General features: G+C 35.1%; 1 protein-coding gene across 2 annotated transcripts in view; it reads right to left on the bottom strand.

The window, feature by feature from the left end:
- Window positions 1–4,476: 4,476 nt before the first annotated feature.
- The window catches only part of RPS6KA6 (ribosomal protein S6 kinase A6), a 198,415-nt gene continuing 182,443 nt past the window's right edge, over window positions 4,477–20,448 (bottom strand). For both annotated transcript variants that reach the window (XM_088028978.1, XM_028101479.2), the window contains 2 exons: window positions 6,417–6,557; window positions 4,477–5,180 (listed from right to left, as the gene is read on the bottom strand). In XM_088028978.1, the coding sequence (XP_087885104.1) occupies window positions 5,055–5,180; window positions 6,417–6,557 (267 nt within the window). In that variant the 3' untranslated portion in view covers window positions 4,477–5,054. The remainder of the gene's footprint in view (window positions 5,181–6,416; window positions 6,558–20,448) is intronic.

Genomic DNA, 20,448 nt, shown 5'->3' with positions numbered 1-20,448 from the left:
TTAAAGAAAACATTTATAAAATAAATGATGGTATAAATTCCATAATGTAGTCAGAGAAAGAAATACGGTTATCTGAACAATTGGGACCTTTTCTTTTTTTAAATTGCAACTTTTAAGTTTTAAAGTACACACAATTTCTATTTAACACCATTTCTGCCTTGAGAGGTGTAATAAAATGCAAGTAAATATATTTTCTATATTAGAAAATAAGTTTAGGAATCCCAAAGTATATGGGAAGTGTTGGCAAGGCATTTTTAATTGTAACTATAGCCCCAAACTTTGTTCTCTCTGCATAAATCTTATGTAACTCACAACTACCAACAGTACTGTCTTTTTTTTAAATCAAATACAGAAAAACCATATTCTCTCCTTTTTTTGGTACTGTGGATTTAAATGCAAAATAAATTCTCATTTCCAAATCATGCTGGCATTGGGATATTTAACTAAGGTTTCTTCTATAACTTTTAAAATGGAAGGTTTTTTTTTTTTGCTAGAATGCTTTTGTGATGTTAAAAATAATTTTATTAAATTAAAAAACAAACTTACATTTTTTGCTATTAGTGGTATCTATTTTCTGAGCGAATTTGAAAAGAGAACTCAAATGTGACCTGAGTAATATTAGTTTGATAGGAAAGAAAAAAGCAAATAAATCCAACTGGTCACATTATGACAATTTATTAATAAATTAATGCACTTAGTACGTTCTCTAGAACTGTTCTACATAAAATTAGATGTTTAATAAATACCCTTTGAAGAGTAAATTAGTTCACATAATTAGACAAATAGTATGAAAGCTAAACAGTCATCCAAGGAAGCTCTATTGTCCAAGGTTTAGAAATGTGAATAGAGAACAAATCCTAACTTGCCAATCACATATATATTTATTCCTAAGCGTTTAGCTAAGATTTCTTGCTGGTCAATAAAAAAGGTACATAATTTGTGGAATATATATAAACAAACTTGAATTTATATATTCTACAAATACTTTCCCTTTGTATTTTTCTTCATATTTCAAAGAAACTTATCCTTACAATTTGGGACAATTTAAGACTACCTTCAAGAGTTAGCAACCAAACTGAATTTTAGGTGATCAAGCGTTATCATTTTATTCAAATGATATGATGGACTTCACTATATTGTAAGGCTAAAACCAGGAACACTGCATCCATGAGTATAATTTATTTGTGAGTAATCACTATCAATGCCACTGCACTCTTGCATAGGAAGGCAGATAGCACACTACTGAATTGTTTCGTTAATTTCAGCAATCGTTTATATTGAAATACACATCAAAAATACCTAAATAAGCTTTGAAATGTAAGAAAATGTTCTAAAGGATTTTAACTGCAGTTGACTTAATATGGCTTACATTCTTGTTGAGAAGATCAAGGATTTCTGTGTCCTGAAATGTAGACAAAGGATCTGCAGACTTGGACTCCACTGATAGTTTGCATACAACATTTCTATGCTCTTATTTATCAATACAATAGGAATAGAGGCTGGGGGAGCTGGAGACTCCTTATGTTATAGGCTATGAACTATGAGAAACAAGAATACAGATAGATATGCACTTAACAACTCTCTCTCCCTCCACACCATTCTATCATATAAGTTCATTGTGATTAAAAAGCTTGTAAGTTTCTTGGAAGAGAAAAAGTATACTGAGAAGTAGAAAGGATGAAGCAGGGCACAAAAGAAACAGTTTATGAGATAATCTGATCCTGGGGCATACTGTATAAATTCCTTGCCCAGAAATATCTTCCCTGATAATAACTAATAAACAATTTATTCTCATCTGCTTAGATTGCCTAAAAATCCAGCAACTAGAAATTCATTAGATTAATGGACATCTTCCTTGAAAAATGCCAATTATTTATTAGCCACTGACAAAAAAAGAGAATTAATTTAAATGAGATCACTCTCCTTTCACTCTTTTAGCTGAATATAGCTGCTCTGTGAGAATGGAAGTTCTGATCTGGGGAAGGGAAAGGGTGTGAGGTGCTTTTGGGGCAGAGAATCCTTCTGGAGTAAGCTTTAATCATGATGGAGTCCTCTGTGACGTACTCAAGTAGGATAGCATGTGGGGACTGGAAAGCCAGGGAAAGAGAATATACAGAATGCCACAGACATACTTTGTCTAGTTTAAATCCTAAGCTTTCTAGTTGATCTTAAGGCCAAGTTAAGCTGTTCTTTTCCTTTTTCATATATGAAGGGCCTCGTGCTGTCAGGAAAATACTATTCAATCAGTATGAGTAACTTTCCATGGACAGTACTATCTTAACGTGATGTTTCAATGAGGAGACATTGTAAACACCAAGCATCTGTTCTTAAGTTTGTGGGTTGCTTATACATCCCTTTGGGTTAACCAGAGGTTCTATCAAAATGTTTTACTATATGTAATTATCAATGACAATAAATTAAAAAAATAAAGTTTAGGCATTTCTGGGTCTAACAAAATAGGCTCAAGTTTGATTTTCATGAAATAACTGAAACCATTTTCCCCCACAAAATCACCACCACTACATCTTAATTATCTTACCAATGGTTTCCTGAGTTTATTCATGATAATATGTGCTTTAGGATAATAAATTGTTAGTCTATCTGGGCAAACCTGGTGTTTTCCCTTTGAGGAAAAAAAAATAATATCCTCTTCCTTCCAGAACAATAAAAACTCAAATTGTGCTATCATTAAATACTAGCAAGAACCATCAACTAGAAAGAAAAACAATGCAAATTAATTGTTCATGAATCCATTAAAAACAACAATATCCTAAAATTTTATAGAAAGGATTTGTTTCAGTGGTTAAGCATTTTAGAAGCCCCACCAAAAAAGCTCCCATTCACATCTGCCTTTTTTGCTCTAGCCAAAATGGACATGATTAGACATCCCTACCTGGATTCCTTCTACAAAATGAGGGTATATATAGTTTGAAGACTTCCCGTACAGTAGGGTTGTCCCAATTACTGTTTTTAACCTACTTTGTTTGAATTTTCCAGCAGAAATATTTTACACAATTATTGGGAAAATCCACTAGCATATCTGTGTCCTTTATAATTTATCAGTCCTCAATGAGCAATGAAGAATCATGTTGTTCATTGCTTAATTTTGTGTTCCTTTCATGAAAGGTCTGTATGATAGTTCCCTTCTGAGTAACCTCACTGAAAAATTAAGATCAGCTACTTTTAAAAACTATTGATTATGGAAAGATTGAAAGTTATTTTGTGATAATTTTTCACTTTCCAATTTCACTTACCCTAATGCTATTATTAGAAAAGCATACATGGGAATAGTATCCTGTTCTGAAAAGTTCAACACCAAAATCATACCTCTTAGTTTGTGATATTAATTCCGATAAGAAGGCATAACAGCACAAACAAGATGACAAGAGGAAAGTAAGTCAAAATATATGGGCACAAATTGTTACATGCAAGTACTTCTAGTAAAAAAGCAAAATGAGGAAAGAAAAGGCCAAGTTGGGAAATAAATGTCTTTCAATTATTACAAAAAGACATCTCAAATTAAGGGTATATACTTTTATACATCGCATCCAATAAACAGATTTTTGTACATGGACTATATATCACTTACATTATAAAGAGAATATGTATAGTTTCCTTTATTGAATACCGAAGTTACAAGTCTTCTAGCCTAAACTGTATACTTCAGTGCTCAGTAATCAACTTTCTCTCTGAATTAAACAAAATAAAATACACAGCAAACGGTACATTTAGCACGTACAAGTAGTTCATTTATATTCACTAAACAAAACTGTAATAACCTCCAGTTTACATTCATGAGTTTCTTTCTGTCAGTAGTAGTAATAATAGTAGTAGTAGTAGCAGTAATGATATTTTCTTTAACAACATGAAAAGGTTCTTTAAAATTCCATCATTTAGAGAAAACAATATATATTACCCAGTGGTTCTGAATCATAAGTTTAATAATAAGACCAAATTTTCAGACTTTTTTTATAAGTATGATTCGAAATGTGTTCAGATTTTGTGTAAATCATTAATATTGCTTTCTTTTCAAAATGTCAGTTTATTTCTTTGTAGCATTATCTAAAAGTTTACTGAAATGCATTACACTGTATCATGTGTGCTAAGTCCACTACAATAAAATTTAAACTATATTACCATAGGATTCAAGGTAAATTAATATGTTACACTGTAATTCAATTTTGGAAGCCCAAAAAACAACAGTGTAGTTCATTATAAAAGGGACAGATAATGATTAAATCCAATTGATTAACTTGAAACTCAGCTTACATATCATGAAGGTAGTAGCAACATATGTACTTTATTTTTAAAGGCTTAACTATAACCTATTTAGTAGATTACAACACCAGTATAAAGCCTTTGGCTAAAAAATTTCTCAATTGTACTACAATTTAATTAGATGTAAAATTTACAAAGGACTTATGGAAACCTTTAATTCTTTTTTTTTTTATTTCTAGATGAAGACATTTATGGGTAGTATACAGGTCTGTCTGCACACATAATTTGTGATTTAATTCTTCTGTAAAAACTTTGGCACCAGCTAGATCAGGAGTTCACATATTAGCACAAATGAATGTAGTCCTTTGGTTGTACACAATAACAAGCTTCTACAATACATTTTTGTTTGTTTTTCTTTTTAAAAAAGTCTATTTTTCAGGATCTGATGTTAAAAAATAATTGACATTGCTTGGCAGTATACTATTATATTTGTATCCTGATTATTGGTAATGATTCCCCAAATCATTATTTTATGAGACCAGAAAAACTATTAAAGTAACTTTTTTGAAAGGAAATTTACAAATGAATGTGCAGAAAAATTGTTAGGACCTTGTAGACACCAATTATATACTTGAACACTTGGACACTACTGCAAAACAACATTATATGAATACTGTGGACCTGTGTTTTTTAAATCTCATCTCCCTAAAAAAAGGAGGTTTAAATAGAATATTCAAGTAATGTAGCAGAAGACGATGCCTTTGATATAAGATTAGGCAAAAAGCCACACATTTAATTTTTTCTTCATCCAGTATGGCTGAGGAACACTAGAAATCTTACAGGCCAGTTGATGTTCGTTTTTTCATGCTGCGTCGCTGAGCTAAGTTTGAAGCAGCAACAGGCTCAAGGACTGGTTGAAAGGTCTTGTGAGTCAGGGCAGAAAATGTGGTGACCACTGCTCCCTAAAATAATGAGAAATAAGACAAACTGAATAACAATCTTTGGAGGTAAAAAAATTCCATATTATATCATGAGAGATTTAACTAGAATACCACCTTATTTCTGAGGCAAGTAATTGCATATACTTGATCTATGCACTGATGTTCCCTTCATGAATTAATACCTGCTTATTTGTATATATTTTTTATTTCAATGACTATGCTTCTTACACATTTTAAAACATTAAAATGTATTCTTTTTATCAGCCTTTCATCACTCATGTAATTTGTTTTAAACATTTTAAGAATTTTATTTTTAATAGAAGTAAATATTTAAGACATGGAACATATTGTGATGTACATATATATAGTTCAGTGATTACTATAGTCAAGCTAACATATCTTCTCTCACATAGTTATCATTTTTTTGTGATGAAAGCATGTGAAATCTACTCTAATTGCCAATATTTAATACAGTATTATCAACTATAGTCATCATGTTGCACATTAAATACCTAGACTTATTCATCCTACATAACCACAACTTTGTACTTTGACCAATATATCCCCATTCTCCCCTCTTCCCTGCCCCTGGTAACCACCTTTCCGCTCTCTGCTTTTAAATATTTGACTTTTTAAAAATTCCACATATAAAAGAGATTATGTATTTTTTTATGTGTCTGGCTTATTTCATTTAGCATGTCTTCCAGGTTCATCCATGGTGTTGCAAATGGCAGGATCTCCTTTTATAAAGCTGAATAATATTCCACTATATATATGTATACCACTATTCATTTATCCTCAAAGAGATCTCTGTGCTCCTGTGTTAAGCACAGCATTATTCATAATAGCCAAGACATGGAAACAACCTAAGTATGCATCAACAGATGAATGCATAAAATGCTAAAATCTTAAATCTAGGTTCAATGTCTATAAATATGGGAATTTGCACCAACGGTTATTAATTTAGGAACTAATATCAACATTTTCTTTCCATATGAAACTTGTATTTAGTACACTCCTAGTCCCAGTGTCTCAAGAGCAAGTCAAATACAATCAAAGAATTTTTATTTATCATCCGAAAGGCAACAGGTAGAGAAGATTAACAAGAATCCATGGTTGTTATTTAAAAAAACAAAAAGAACAAAATCTATAAGTACACCTTTAAAAAATAAATAAGGTAATTATATGTGTTGTCAGTGAATGGCATACAGGCTTTATTAAGCATTTAGGAGATGCATAAAAGTATGTTTGTTTTACCTTAATGACATGTGATGTATCATTTCTATTTGGCTGATCATTCAGCAACTGGTCTCTGTGGGTTATCCATGAGTGTTTTAATACTTGTTCTGTAGTGTATCGCTGATGTGGGTCCATATGTAGCATATGGGAGAGCAAATCCTAAATTAAAATGAAAAAGATATATGTATACACTTATATGAAACTATTTAGCAGCAAAGGTCTTAATAAAATATATTATTTCACATTTTCTCAAAATATAAAAACATCAGTAGCTTTGTGATCTGTTTTGTTTGACATATACGCAGGGAAAACCAAACCTATACTCTGTACACTTAACTGTCAGAATCTTCAAACAGATTTTTTGATATATGGTAAACCCTTATTTGTCATTTCTAAATCAGAGGATACCAAATCTGTGGAACTGGACTGTTAGTGAGGGAGGAAGAAAATGTAAAGTAGCAGGGGTTATCTTGGAATGTGCTAAATAGTCAAGGAGAAAAGAGGTATTGATCTTTGCTGGTAAGCTGGGCCCTAAAGTATAAGGGTATGTGTAGAATCATACAACATAGAAGGGAAGGTCCCATGTTGTTAATACACTCAATAGCTGAGGGTTTAAGTATAAAATACTAAAGAAAGCAAAACATAAATCCAAGGTTGGCAGCTGACTGCTAACATTCTAATAGTCAGAGTATCATAAGTTTCTCAGAGACTAACTGTGAATATGCTTACTTTATCTCTATTACAAAAACAAGTTGTAAATATAATATAACCTGATTATAAAACACAATTTTAAATATAAACTATCTCTATCAAGCATCTTTTAGAAGAAGGAAAAGTAAACTCTCCTTAAGAAGCATCATCTAAAAAAAGTCATCATTTGTGAATATTTCATCAATAGCATAAGTAGTGAAACTAAGGACTCTAAGTAGTAACATCAGAATTTGAAAAATAATGAAAGTATGTAGGATAATAAAACAATAAAAAATTTATTGGAGAAAGGACAAATATGCAAAAATGAATGGAGAAGTAATTTAGAAAATAACATTGAATTACTTCAATAAAACAGACCTAACTGATATTCATAAAAAATGATAAAAGTTCAATAGTCCAAGGACTTCTGCCTCTAGCCAAAATAGAATACCAGAGGCTGGATTCACCCACCTGTTTGAAACGACACTCCCCACCACACACACACACACACACACACACACACACACACACACACACACACACACCATAAAATACAGGAAACAACAGTTTTTCAGAGATCAGATATTAGGCAATAAAGGCAAGTGATCGCTAAGAGATGGGAAACAAATCAAGTAAGCCCTATGATTGCCCAAACTTACCACCTTGAGTGTTTTCAGGCTGTTGTGTAGGTAAGGGAAACCCAGGCAGTGCCTGGCAGGTTCCTTGAGTGGATGAGACAGAACTGAGAGTCAGGGAAGACCAAGGCAGACAGAGTTAGCAGGACTGACTACTAGAGTGGTGAGAGGAGCAGAGAAAATACTACAGAGACCTGTAGAGGGTCTTCCTCAATTATTCAGCAGATTACTGATAAGCCAATATCTGTGGGAAAAACTATTTGAAAGGATTAGAGGGAAATCAGAACTCATGGGGGTAGACAATATTGCTTGTTCTCACAAGTCAGACTGGAAAATCTCATAATTCATGGAGTATTTGGTAGAGTACTTGGAAGTAACTTGCCTGAGTAGTGTGTAGCCCTAAACACTGCTCTGGTCTTGCCTAAGAAATATTAAAAGGGAGACCCCAAATTATTAAATTGTTTCACCTAACTTAATCGTGCCCCAGAATAAACCACAAGAATATGTGTAAGAATACAAAAGTGTCCAGCATACACTAAGGAAAAATTTACTATATCTGGCTTCTTATCAAAAATTGTCAAGCATACAAAAGAGAAGAAAAATAACATATGAGAAGAAACCAATCAATCAAAATTGGCCCATAATTGATACATATGTTAGAATTAGCAGATAAGGCCATTAAAACAGTTATTATAACTCCATTGTATATATTAAAAATAGAGACACAGAAGATATAAGAAGTCACAAATCAAATTTCTAGAGATAAAAACTAAAATGTGAGACAAAAAAATTAAAATGAATGAAAATTTGATATGGCAGGTAAAAAGATTGGTAAAGACAGCAATAGATTCTATCAAAAAGGAACACAGCATAAAAAAACGAACAGAGCATCAGTGAGCTGTGAGACAACTTCAAGCAGCATAATACACAAATGCAATTGGTGTCCCAAAAGGAAAGAAAGGAAGAAAAAATATGTGAGAGAATGTTTCCAAAATTTCCAAATTTTACAGAAACCATAAACCTACAGATCTAAAAAGCTCAATGAAGTCCAAGTGCAAGAAAAATAAAGAAAATTATATCAAGGACATCAAACCAAATTTCTCAATATCCAAGGCAGAGAAAACTTTAAAAGCAAATAGAGATTAAAAAAAAAAAAAAAAGACATATTACATATAGTGAAAAAAATATCAGAATGATAGAAGATTTCTTGTGAGAAAAAAAATCAAATAACAAGACAATAGAACTCCTGAACAACCAATGGGTCAAAGAAAAAAACAAATGGTAAATTAAAATAAACCAAAACAGAAATAAAACATGCCAAAACTTATGGGATGCAGCAAAAACAGGTCTAAGAAGGAAAGTTTATAGCAATGAATGCCTACATTAAGAAAAAAAGAAAGATCTCAAAAAAGAAATAAGGAAACAAGAAAACTCTCAAATAACTCAAACTTATACTTCAAGGAAATAGAAAAAAGGAAAAAGCTCTAGAACAGGAGGAAGGACATAATAAAAATCAAAGCAGAAATAAATGAAATAAAGAGCAGAAAACAATACAAAAGAGAGAACTAAGAGCTGGCTTTTTGAAAAGATAAATAAAATTGACAAAACTTTAGGGAGACTAAGAAAAAAAAGAAGACTCAAATTAAATGCAAAATGAAAGAGGAGACATTACAAATGATGCCACAGAAATAAAAAGGGTCATGAGACTACTATGAAAGTTTATATCAACAAACTGGATGACCTAAAAGAAATACATAAATTCCTAGATATACATATCCTACCAAAAGTGAATCATGAAGAAAAAGAAAACTCGAACAGACCAATACTATGTAAGGAGACTAAAGCAGTAATCAAGAATCTCCCAACACAGAAAATCCCAAACAGATGTTTTCACTGGTGAGTATACCAAACATTAAAGAAAATAAATGCCTACCCTTCTGAAACTCTCCTAAAAATTGAAGAGGAGGAAACATTCCCAAACTCATTTTATGAGTTTCATTACCCAATATTAAACCCATATAAAGATACTACAAGAAAATACAGGCTGCTATCATTGATGACTATACATGCAAAAATTCTCAACAAAATAGTAGCTAACCAAATTCAACAGCACATTAAAAAGAACACACAACATGATCAAGTGGGATTTATCCCTGGGTTGTAAGGGTAGTTCGATATTCTCAAATCAATCAACATGATACACCACATTAATAAAGAAAGGTTAAGAACCACATGATCATTTCAATAGATGCAGAAAAAGCATTTGACAAAGTGCAACATCCATTCATGATAAAAGCCCTCAACAAAGTATGGTTATACAGACCATACCAAACCCAATAAAGGTCATATATGAAAAATGCACACACAGCTAATATCATCCTCAGTGGGGAAAAACTGAAAGTTGTTACACTACAGTCAGGACAAGACAGGGATGTAGACTCTCATGTGTAGACTCTCACCACTGTTATTTAACATTGTTACTGAAGTCCTAGCCACAGGAATCAGAAAAAAAAGAAAGAAATACAAAGCATCCAAATCTGCAAAGAGAAGTCAAACTTTCATTAATTGCTGACGACATGATACTATATACAGAAAACCTAAAAGACTCCACCAAAAAATATCAGAATGATAGAAGATTTCTTGTGAGAAAAAAAATCAAATAACAAGACAATAGAACTCCTGAACAACCAATGGGTCAAAGAAAAAAACAAATGGTAAATTAAAATAAACCAAAACAGAAATAAAACATGCCAAAACTTATGGGATGCAGCAAAAACAGGTCTAAGAAGGAAAGTTTATAGCAATGAATGCCTACATTAAGAAAAAAGTCACAGGATACAAATTCAATATTCAAAAATCTGTTACATTTCTATACACAAGTAATGAAGCAACAGAAGTAGAAATCAAGAAATCAATCCCATTTACAATTGCACCAAAAGCCATAAGCTATCTAGGAATAAACCTAACCAAAGAAGTGAAAGACCTGTACTCTGAAAACTATGAAACATTGATGAAAGAAATTGAAGATGACACAAAGAAATGGAAAACATTCCTTGCTTGTGGATTGGAAGAACAAATATTGTTAAAATGTCCATACTACCCAAAGCAATCTACACATTCAACATATTCCCTATCAAAATACCAACAGCATTTTTCACAGAGCTAGAACACACAATCCTAAAATTTGTGTGGAACCACAAAAGACCCCGAATAGCCAACACAACATTGAAAAAGTCAAGCAAAGCTGGAGGCATAACAATTGTAGACTTCAAGCTCTATTACAAAGCTGCAGTGCTCAAGACAGTATGGTACTAGCACAAAAACAGACACATAGATCAATGGAACAGAGTAGAAAACCCAGAAATGAACCCAAAACTATATGCAAAAAAGATGGTCTCTTCAACAAATGGTGCTGGGAAAACAGTACAGCAACATGCAAAAGAAAGAAACAAACACTTTCTTATACCATACACAAAAATAAATTCAAAATAGATGAAAGACCTAAATGTGAGGCAGGAAACCATCAAAATCCTAGAGGGGAGCACAGGCAGTAACCTCTTTGACATCAGCCATTGCAACTTCTTACTAGATATGTCTCCTGAGGCAAGGGAAACAAAAACAAAAATAAATTATTGGGACTTCCTCAAAATAAAAAGCTTCTGCACAGTGAAGTAAATGATCAACAAAACTAAAAGGCATCCCATGGGGTGGAAGAAGATATTTGCAAATGACATGTCTGGTAAAGGCTAATATCCAAAATATAAAAAGCACTTATAAAACTCAACAGCCAAGAAACAATCCAACTAAAACAAAGGGCAAAAGATACCAATAGACATTTTTTCCAAAGAAGACATCCACATGACAACAACACACATGAAAAGATGCTCAACATCACTGATCATCAGGGAAATACAAATAAAAACTACAATGAGATATCACCTCACACCAGTCAGAATGGTTAAATCACAACACAAGAAACAACAGGTATTAGTGAGGATGTGGAGAAAGGGTAATTCTCTTACACTATTGAGAATGTAATATAATATTAAGTCTGGAATTGTGATGCCTAGAGTCTTGCTTTTTTTTTTTTTTTTCTTTTCTTTATCAAGTTTGCTTTGGCTATTCAGGGTCTTTTGTGGTTCCACACAAATTTTAGGATTGTTTGTTCTAACTCTGTGAAAAAGGCTGGTGGTATTTTGATAGGGAATATGTTGAATGTGTCGATTGCTTTGAGTAGTATGGACATTTTAATGATATTTGTTCTTTTAATACACGAGCAAGGAATGTTTTCCATTTCTTTGTGTCATCTTCAATTTCTTTAATCAGTGTTTCATAGTTTTCAGAGTACAGGTCTTTCACTTCTTTGGTTAGGTTTATTCCCAGGTATCTTACGGCTTTTGGTGCAGCTGTAAATGGAATCAATTCCTTGATTTCTACTTCTGTTGCTTCATTACTTGTGTATAGAAATGCAACAGCTTTCTGTCTATTGATTTTTGTACCCTGTGACTATACTGAATTTGTTCTAGCAATTTTTTGGTGGAGTCTTTTGGGTTTTCTATATAGAGTACCATGTCATCTGCATGTAGTAAAATCTGATTTCTTCCTAGCTAATTTGGATGCCTTTTCTTTCTTTGTGTTGTCTGCTTGCTGTGGCTAGGAGTTCCAGTAGTATATTAAATAAAAGTGGTGAGAGTGGCATCCCTGTCTTGTTCATAACCATAGAGGAAAAGCGTTCAGTTTTTCCCCATTGAGGATGATATTATCTGTGGGGCTTTTTTTATATATGGCCTTTATGATGTTGGGGTATGTTTCCTCTAACCCTACTTTGTTGAGGGTTTTAATCATGAATGGATGTTTTACTTTGTCAAATGTTTTTTTCTGCATCTGCTAAAAGGATCATATGGCTTTTATCCTTTCTTTTATTACTGGGGTATCTCATGTTGATTGATTTGTGAATATTGAACCACACTTGCAACCCAGGAAAAAAATCCCATTTGATCATGAGTAGAACTATTGGATTTGATTTGGTAGTATTTTGTTTAGAATTTTTGCATACATTTTCATCAGGAATATTGGCCTATAGTTCTCTTTCTTGGTGGAGTGTTTATTTGGTTTTGGTATCAGGGTAATTCTGCCATCATAGAATGCATTTGTAAGTTTTCATTCCATTTCTCATTTTTGGAATAGTTTGAGAAGAAAAGGTATTATCTCTTTAAATTTTTGGTAGAATTCACGTGTGAATTCCCCTTGTCCTGAAATTTTATTGGGAGATTTCTGATTACTGACTGAATTTCTTTGCTGGTTATCAGTCTCTTTAAGGTTTCTATTTCTTCCTGTTTCAGTTTTGGTAGTTTATATGTTTCCAAGAATTTATCCATTTCTTCCAGGTTGTCCAATTTTTTGGCATACAATTTTTCATACTATTCTCTTAAATTGTTGTATTTCTGTGGTGTTGGTTATTATTACTCCTCTCTTATTTGTGATTTTATTCATTTGGATCCTTTCTTTTTTCTTTTTGATAAGTCTGGCTAAGGTTTTTTTTTTTTTAATTTCATTAATTTTTTCAAACAACCAACTCCTGGTTTCATTAATCTGTTCTATTTTTTTTTTTAGTTTCTATATGATTTATTTCTGCTCTAATTTTTATTATTTCCCATCTTCTTCTGGCTTAACACGTTTTTGTTGTTCTTTTTCTAACTCCTTTAGGTGTAAGGTTAGGATGTTTATTTTGGATTTTTCTTACTTTTTGATATAGGCCTGTATTGCTCTATACTTCCTGCTTATGACCACTTTTGCTGCATCCCACAGGCTTTCAACTGTTGTGTTTTCATTTTCATTTGTTTCTATTTATTTATTTTTATTTTTTCTTTGATTTCCTGGTTCACCCATTCATTGATTAGTAGCATGTTATTTAACCTCCATGTGTTTGTGGTCTTTCCATATTTTTTCTGTGGTTGACTCCAAGTTTATCACTCTAGTCTGAAAATATGCATGGTATGATCTAAATCTTTTTGTATTTTTTGAGGCCTGACTTGTGACCCAATATGTAATATATTCTGGAAAATGTCCCATGCAGAGTTGAAGAGAATGTGTACTCTGCTGCTTTAAGATAAAATGTTTTCAATATACCTGTTAAGTCCTTTAGGTCCAGTGTGTCATTCAAAACCATTGTTTCAATGTTGATTTTCTGCTTAGATGATATGTCCATTGCTTTAAGTGGAGTGTTAAAGTCCCCTACTATTATTGTATTATTATCAATATGTTCCTTTATATTTGTTACCAAGTGTTTTATATATTTGAATGTTCCCAAGTTGGGGGCAAAAATATTTACAATTGTTAGATCTTCTTATTAGACAGTCTCTTTTATATTGATATAGTGCCTTTCTTCATCTCTTGTTACGGTCTTTGGTTTAAATTCTGGTTGGTCTGATATAAGTACTGCTACTCCAGCTTTCTTTTTTTTTTAATTTTTAAGATTTTATTTTATTTTTTTAAAGATTTTATTTATTTATTTGAGAGAGAAAGAATGAGAGACAGAGAGCATGAGAGGTAGGAGGGTCAGAGGGAGAAGCAGACTCCCCGCCGAGCAGGGAGCCCAATGCGGGACTCAATCCCGGGACTCCAGGATCATGACCTGAGCTGAAGGCAGTCGCTCAACCAACTGAGCCACCCAGGCGCCCTCCAGCTTTCTTTTGATGTCCATTTGCAATGATAAATGTTTCTCTATCCCCCCACTTTCAATCTGCAGCTGACTTTCAGTCTAAATGAGTCTTGTAGGCAGCATGTCGATTGGTCTTTTTTTTTCTTTTAATCCATTCTTATACCCCATGTCTTTTGGTTGGAGCATTTAATCCATTTACACTCAGAGTAATTATTGATAGATATGTGTTTAGTGCCATTTTATCGCTTGTTTTGTCATTGTTTCTGGAGATTTTCTCTGTTTCTGTCTAGTCTTTTTCACTTTTGGTCTTTCCCTTCCACTCAAAAGTCCCCTTTAATATCTCTTGCAGGGTTGGCTTAATAGTCATGAACTCCTTTCATTTTTGTTTGAGAAACTTTATCTCTCCTTCTATTCTGAATGATAGTCTTGCCGAATAGAGTATTCTTGCCTTCAGATTTCTACCATTTAGCATGTTGAATATGTCTTGCTTGCCAACTTTATGTTGAGAGAGCTGCACCTAACCTGCAGTGTCTTCCTTTGTAAGTTAGGGACTTCCATCTTCTGCCTGTAGGATTTTTTCTTTGTTGCTATATTTTGCATATTTAACCATGATATGTGTTGATGTTGGCCTGTTTTGTTGAATTTGATGGGATTTCTCTGTGTCTCCTAGATTTAGATATCTATTTCTTTACCCAGATTAGTGAAGTTTTCAGCTATTATTAATGAAATAAATTTTCTGTCCCCTTTTCTCTCTGTTCTTCTTCTGGGACTACTACAATATGAGTGTTATTATGTTTGATGGAGTCACTGCGTTCCCTAAGTCTATTCTCATGTTCCACAATTCTTTGTTCTCTCTTTTGTTCAGCTTCATTATTTTCTATTACATTATCTTCTGTATCACTTTTTGTTCCTCTGCCTCTTCCTTCCTTGTGTTCATTGCATCCAGTCTGTTTCAAATATTTATTGCATTTTCCATTTCTGTTTTTTTATCTCTTTCATCTCTGTGGTAAGTGTCTCCCTGAAGTCTTACATTCTTTTCTCAAACCCAGCAAGTATCCCTATGATTGTTGATTTAAATTCTCCATTAGGGGTGCCTGGTGGCTCAGTCATTAAGCATCTGCCTTCGGCTCAGGTCATGATCCCAGGGACCTGGGATCGAGTCCCACATCAGGCTCCCTGCTCTGCGGGAAGCCTGCTTCTCCCTCTGCCACTCCCCCTGCTTGTGTTCCTGCTTTCGCTATGTCTCTCTCTGTCAAATAAATAAATAAAATCCTTAAAAAAATAAAATAAAAATAAATTCTTCATTAGGCATATTACTTATATCTGTTTCACTTAGATATCTGGCTGTGAGCTTATCTTGTTTCATTTGAGATGAATTCCTCTGTCTTGGCATTTTGTCTAAGTCTCTGTCTTCTCTGTGTTAGAAGAGCCTGTTTTGTGTCCTGCTCCTGAGAGTAGCTTTATACAGAAGAGGTCATATAGTGTCCGGGGTCTGGTGTTTCAGGGAATGTCTCTTTTATGCATTTCAGGCACTAGGCTGCTGTGTTCTGGGTGCTTTATCCTTCAGGCCAGTCATCTGAAGAGTCTCTCCTTGTGTGTAGTGGGCAGTGTTTGGTCCTTGGGCAGAGTTGAACATTACTTAATACAAGCATTTATAGAAGAAATTTTACTCTAATATCTTCTTTTACTGAATCCCACAGGTTTTGGAATATTGTGTTTTCTTTCTCTTTTGTTTGAAGAAATAATATATTTGATGTTTTATTTCTTCACTCGTCCACTGCTTGTACAATAGTGTGTTAATATTTACATTGTAGATTTTCTAGCTTGGTTTTATTGTTGATCTTTAGTCTTGTACCATTGTAGTTGGAATACACTTGGTATGATTTCAGTCATCTTAAATTTATAATATTTGTATTTTTTTTAAAGATTTTATTTATTTATTTGAGAGAGAGAGAATGAGAGATAGAGAGCACGAGAGGGAAGAGGGTCAGAAGGAGAAGCAGACTCCCTGCTGAGCAGGGAGCCCGATGTGGGACTCAATCCAGGGACTCCAGGATCATGACCTGAGCCGAAGGCAGTCACTTAACCAACTGAGCCACCCAGGCGCCCAAAATTTGTAATATTTGTTATGTCTCTTTTTATGTGATTTAACCAGGGTATTCTTCTGTACTTGAAGAAAATGTGTATTCTACTTTTCTTAGATGTAATGTTTTATATATATCTTTTGGAACCATGTATTATTAACCATGTGTCAAGTAAAAAATGTTCTTGTTGAAAAAAAATAACTGAGGGTACTCATTTAAAACAAAGTATATCAGAGTGGAAATGGGTTGGGGGATGGGTGAAATAGGTGAAGGGGATTAAAAGTACACTTATCATGATGAGCACTGAGTAATGATGTATAGCATTGTTGAAGCACTATATTGTACACCTGAAACTAAGATAACACTGTATGTTAACTATCCTGGACTTAAAACAAACAAAAAAACTTAATAAAAAAAGGAGAGGGGGAGGAGCAAGATGGCGGAGGTGTAGGCAACCTAAATTTCGTCTGGTCCCAGGAATTCAGCTGGATAGGGATCAAACCATTACGAACACCTATGAACTCAACGGGAGATCGAAGAAAAGAATAGCAGCAACTCTCTGAACAGAAAAGCGACCACTTTCTGGAAGGTAGGACATGCGGAGAAGTGAATCTGAGGTGCTATTCGGGAAGATAACCCGCGGGGGTAGGGAGCCTCCTCAGCCAGCTACTGGCCAGTGATAGTGCAGTGGAGCACAAATTCAGGACTTTTAGAAGTCTGCTCTGCTGAGGGACATTGCTCCAGTGGCTAAGCAGGGGGTAGAACCCTTGATGGGACAGTGTGGTCTAAGGACACTTGGGGCCACAGAAAAACCGGGGGTGTCTGAGTGCAGAAGACCTCCCAGGTAACAGAGCAGGGAAGCTGGCTGCAGAGACAGAGCCGAGGTGTGGGCTCTTAGCTCAGGGTTGCCATAAACCCTGATCCACAGCACAGTTGGACCACTGATCTTCCAGCAGGGACCCAACAAGCTGCAGATCCGGGGAGACTCCCATTCCTCCACTGGGAGGAGGAGCGTGGGAGCGCACCACAGGAATCTGCTGGATTTGGAGACCAAATGGGGTCTTATGCCAGAGATAGAAATGCTCGGTCACAGGCTGGGTGAGCACAGCGGAGACCAGGGAGATGGGAGTGACTGACTGCTTTTCTCTGGGGGCTGAGGAGTGGGGCCCTGAGTTCTCGGCTCCTATGGGGCAGAGATTGGGCGGCTGCCATTTTCACTCTCATCCTCCAAAGCTGTATGGAAAGCTTGGAGGGAACAAAAGCTATGGAGAGCAAACCCAAGCAGATTACTTGGCTGGGCCCCCAGCAAGGACGGGGCAATTTTACCTCCACAAAGACATTTGAGAACCACTGCAACAGGCCCCTCCCCCAGAAGATCAGCAAGAACAGCCAGCCAAGACTAAGTTTATGGATCAATGAGAATGACAGAACGCCAGCACTAGGGGAACACCAGGGGAATACAGCACATAGAATTCATGGCTTTTTTCCCCCTGATTCTTTAGTCTTTCAAAGTTAACTTATTTTCTTTTTCTTTTTTTTTTTTTTGAATTTTTCTTTTTCCCTTTTTCAACCATCTTATCAAACCCTTTTTAAGAAATCTTTTTTATTTTTTTTTTTTAGAGTCATATTCTATCCTTTGTTAGTAGTTAACCTTATTTTTGGTATATATATAAGTTGTTCTGTCTTTAAAATTATGGGGTACAGTTGATTCTAACAGACAAAAATATACCTTAAATCTCAAGTGTATGGCTTTGTTCTAGTCTCCTGCCAGATCACATTCTCTCTCCTTTTTCTTTTAATTTCTCTTCTTTCTTTTTTCAACCAACTTCTTATCAATTCCTTTTGTAAAATCTTTTACAATTTTCAACTTTACAGTCATATTCCATCCCTTCATCGTATTTACCCTTATTTTTGTACATATAAGAGCTTTTCTTTCTTTAAAATTTTGGGAGGCAGTTTCTTCTAAAAGACCAAAATACGCCGAAAATCTAGCATGTGGCACTGATCTATTCACCAGCCTGATCATATTTTTTTTAAATCATTTATTGAGTAATAACTATGTGCATTATCTGGTTCCATTCTTCCATTTGCCCTCTGAGGTGGACAATAACATCACCATTCTACTTTGGAGGAATCTCATACTGAGAGTTGCTCTGAGTCCCCTGCCCAGGACCACATGGCTAATAAGGGGTCCAGCCACTCTGTCTGACTCCACAGCTCTTACTCACTAAATGATAGTGCTTACTGAGCTAATATGGTTATTGGGGGGCAGGAAGAAATATTGAGGTGATTATGTTGGACTAAATCCCCTGCCACACACTGGACCTGGTCATACAGCACACGGATTTGAGAGCCCCAGGCCTCTCTGGAAACTCCCACCCAACCACCTGATTGTCCACAGCTCCCTTCCCAGAGTTCTAGGTTACTGGACTCTACCTTCTGCCATGCCCGGGGGCCCCACTGGAGCCACTTCCCTCTACATCACTCCAACCTCGCCGGGGCTGGGAGTCCTCGGAGAAGGGGAGAGAGCCAGCCAACTTCCCAATAGGCAGAATAGCTGAGCCTTTGAAAGACTGGTCACAAAGGGCACAGTGGGGAATTGGAAAGCAGGCTGGGCTGGGCGCTGATTTCTAGGTCTGGTACTGCCACTCCCTAGCTGATTGTCCATGGCTAGACCACTCAGTCACTCCAACACCTGATGCACTCAGGCTGCAGTACTGCTGGAATGCAAGGTTCTGCCACATGGATGCTAACTGGAAGTCTTAGAAACACACTGGGCAGTTCCCACAGATGGTTCTTCTCTTCACTGACCCCTGTCACACCAGCCTGATCATATTTGATCATATTCTTTTTTTAAATCTTTTTCTTTTCCTTTTTTTTTTTCTTTTTTCTTTCTTTCCCTTTCTTTTCCCAGTTTCAGGCCTCTTCTGATTTGTTTAGGGTATATTTTTCTGGGGTCATTGTTACCCTGTTAGCATTTTGTTCTCTCATTCATCTATACTCCTCTGGACAAAATGACAAGACAGAAAAAAATCACCTCAAAGAAAAGAACAAGTGACAGTACCGACTGCCAGGGACCTAATCAATAGAGACATTAGTAAGATGTAGGAAATAGAGTACAGAATGACGATTATAAAGATACTAGCTGGGCTTGAAAAAAGGATAGAAGATATTAGAGAAACCCTTTCTGGAGAAATAAAAGAACTAAAATCTAACCAAGTCGGAATCAAAAGGCTATTAATGAGGTGCAATAAAAAAAGGAGGCTCTAACTCCTAGGATAAATGAGGCAGAAGAGAGAATTAAAGAGAGAGAAGACCAAATGATGGAAAATAAAGAAGCTGAAAAAAAGAGAGATAAACAACTACTGGATCACAAGGGCAGAATTCCAGAGATAAGTGATACTATAAGACGAAACAATATTAGAATAATTGGGATCCCAGAAGAAGAAGAAACAGAGAGAGGGGCAAAAGGTATACTGGACCAAATCATAGCAGAGAACTTCCCTAATTTGGGGAAGGAAACAGGCATCAAAATCCAGGAGGCACAGAGAACCCCCCGCAAAAATCAATAAAAATAGGTCAACAAACCGACACCTAATAGTAAAACTTACGACTCTCAGAGACAAAGAGAACATGCTGAAAGCAGCTCAGGACAAGAGATCTGTAACCTACAATGGTAGAAACATTAGACTGGCAACAGACTTATCCACAGAGACCTGGCAGGCCAGAAAGGACTGGCAGGTTATATTCAGATGACTAAATGAAAAAGATATGCAGCCAAGAATACTATATCCAGCTAGGCTGTCATTGAAATAGAAGGAGAGATATAAAGGTTCCAGGACAAACAAAAACTAAAGGAATTTGCAAACACGAAACCAGCCCTATAAGAAATATTGAAAGGGATCCTCTAAGCAAAGAGAGAGCTTAAAAGTAACACAGACCAGAAAGGAACACAGAAAATATAAATTAACAGTCACCTT

The sequence above is a fragment of the Eumetopias jubatus genome, unplaced genomic scaffold, assembly GCF_037043125.1.
Source record: "Eumetopias jubatus isolate StellerSeaLion01/CBP00866 unplaced genomic scaffold, mEumJub1_p1.0 scaffold_11, whole genome shotgun sequence".
Classification (NCBI taxonomy): domain Eukaryota; kingdom Metazoa; phylum Chordata; class Mammalia; order Carnivora; family Otariidae; genus Eumetopias; species Eumetopias jubatus.
The sequence above is the reverse complement of the archived record's forward strand: the minus strand, read 5'-3'. Positions and strand labels throughout refer to the sequence as shown.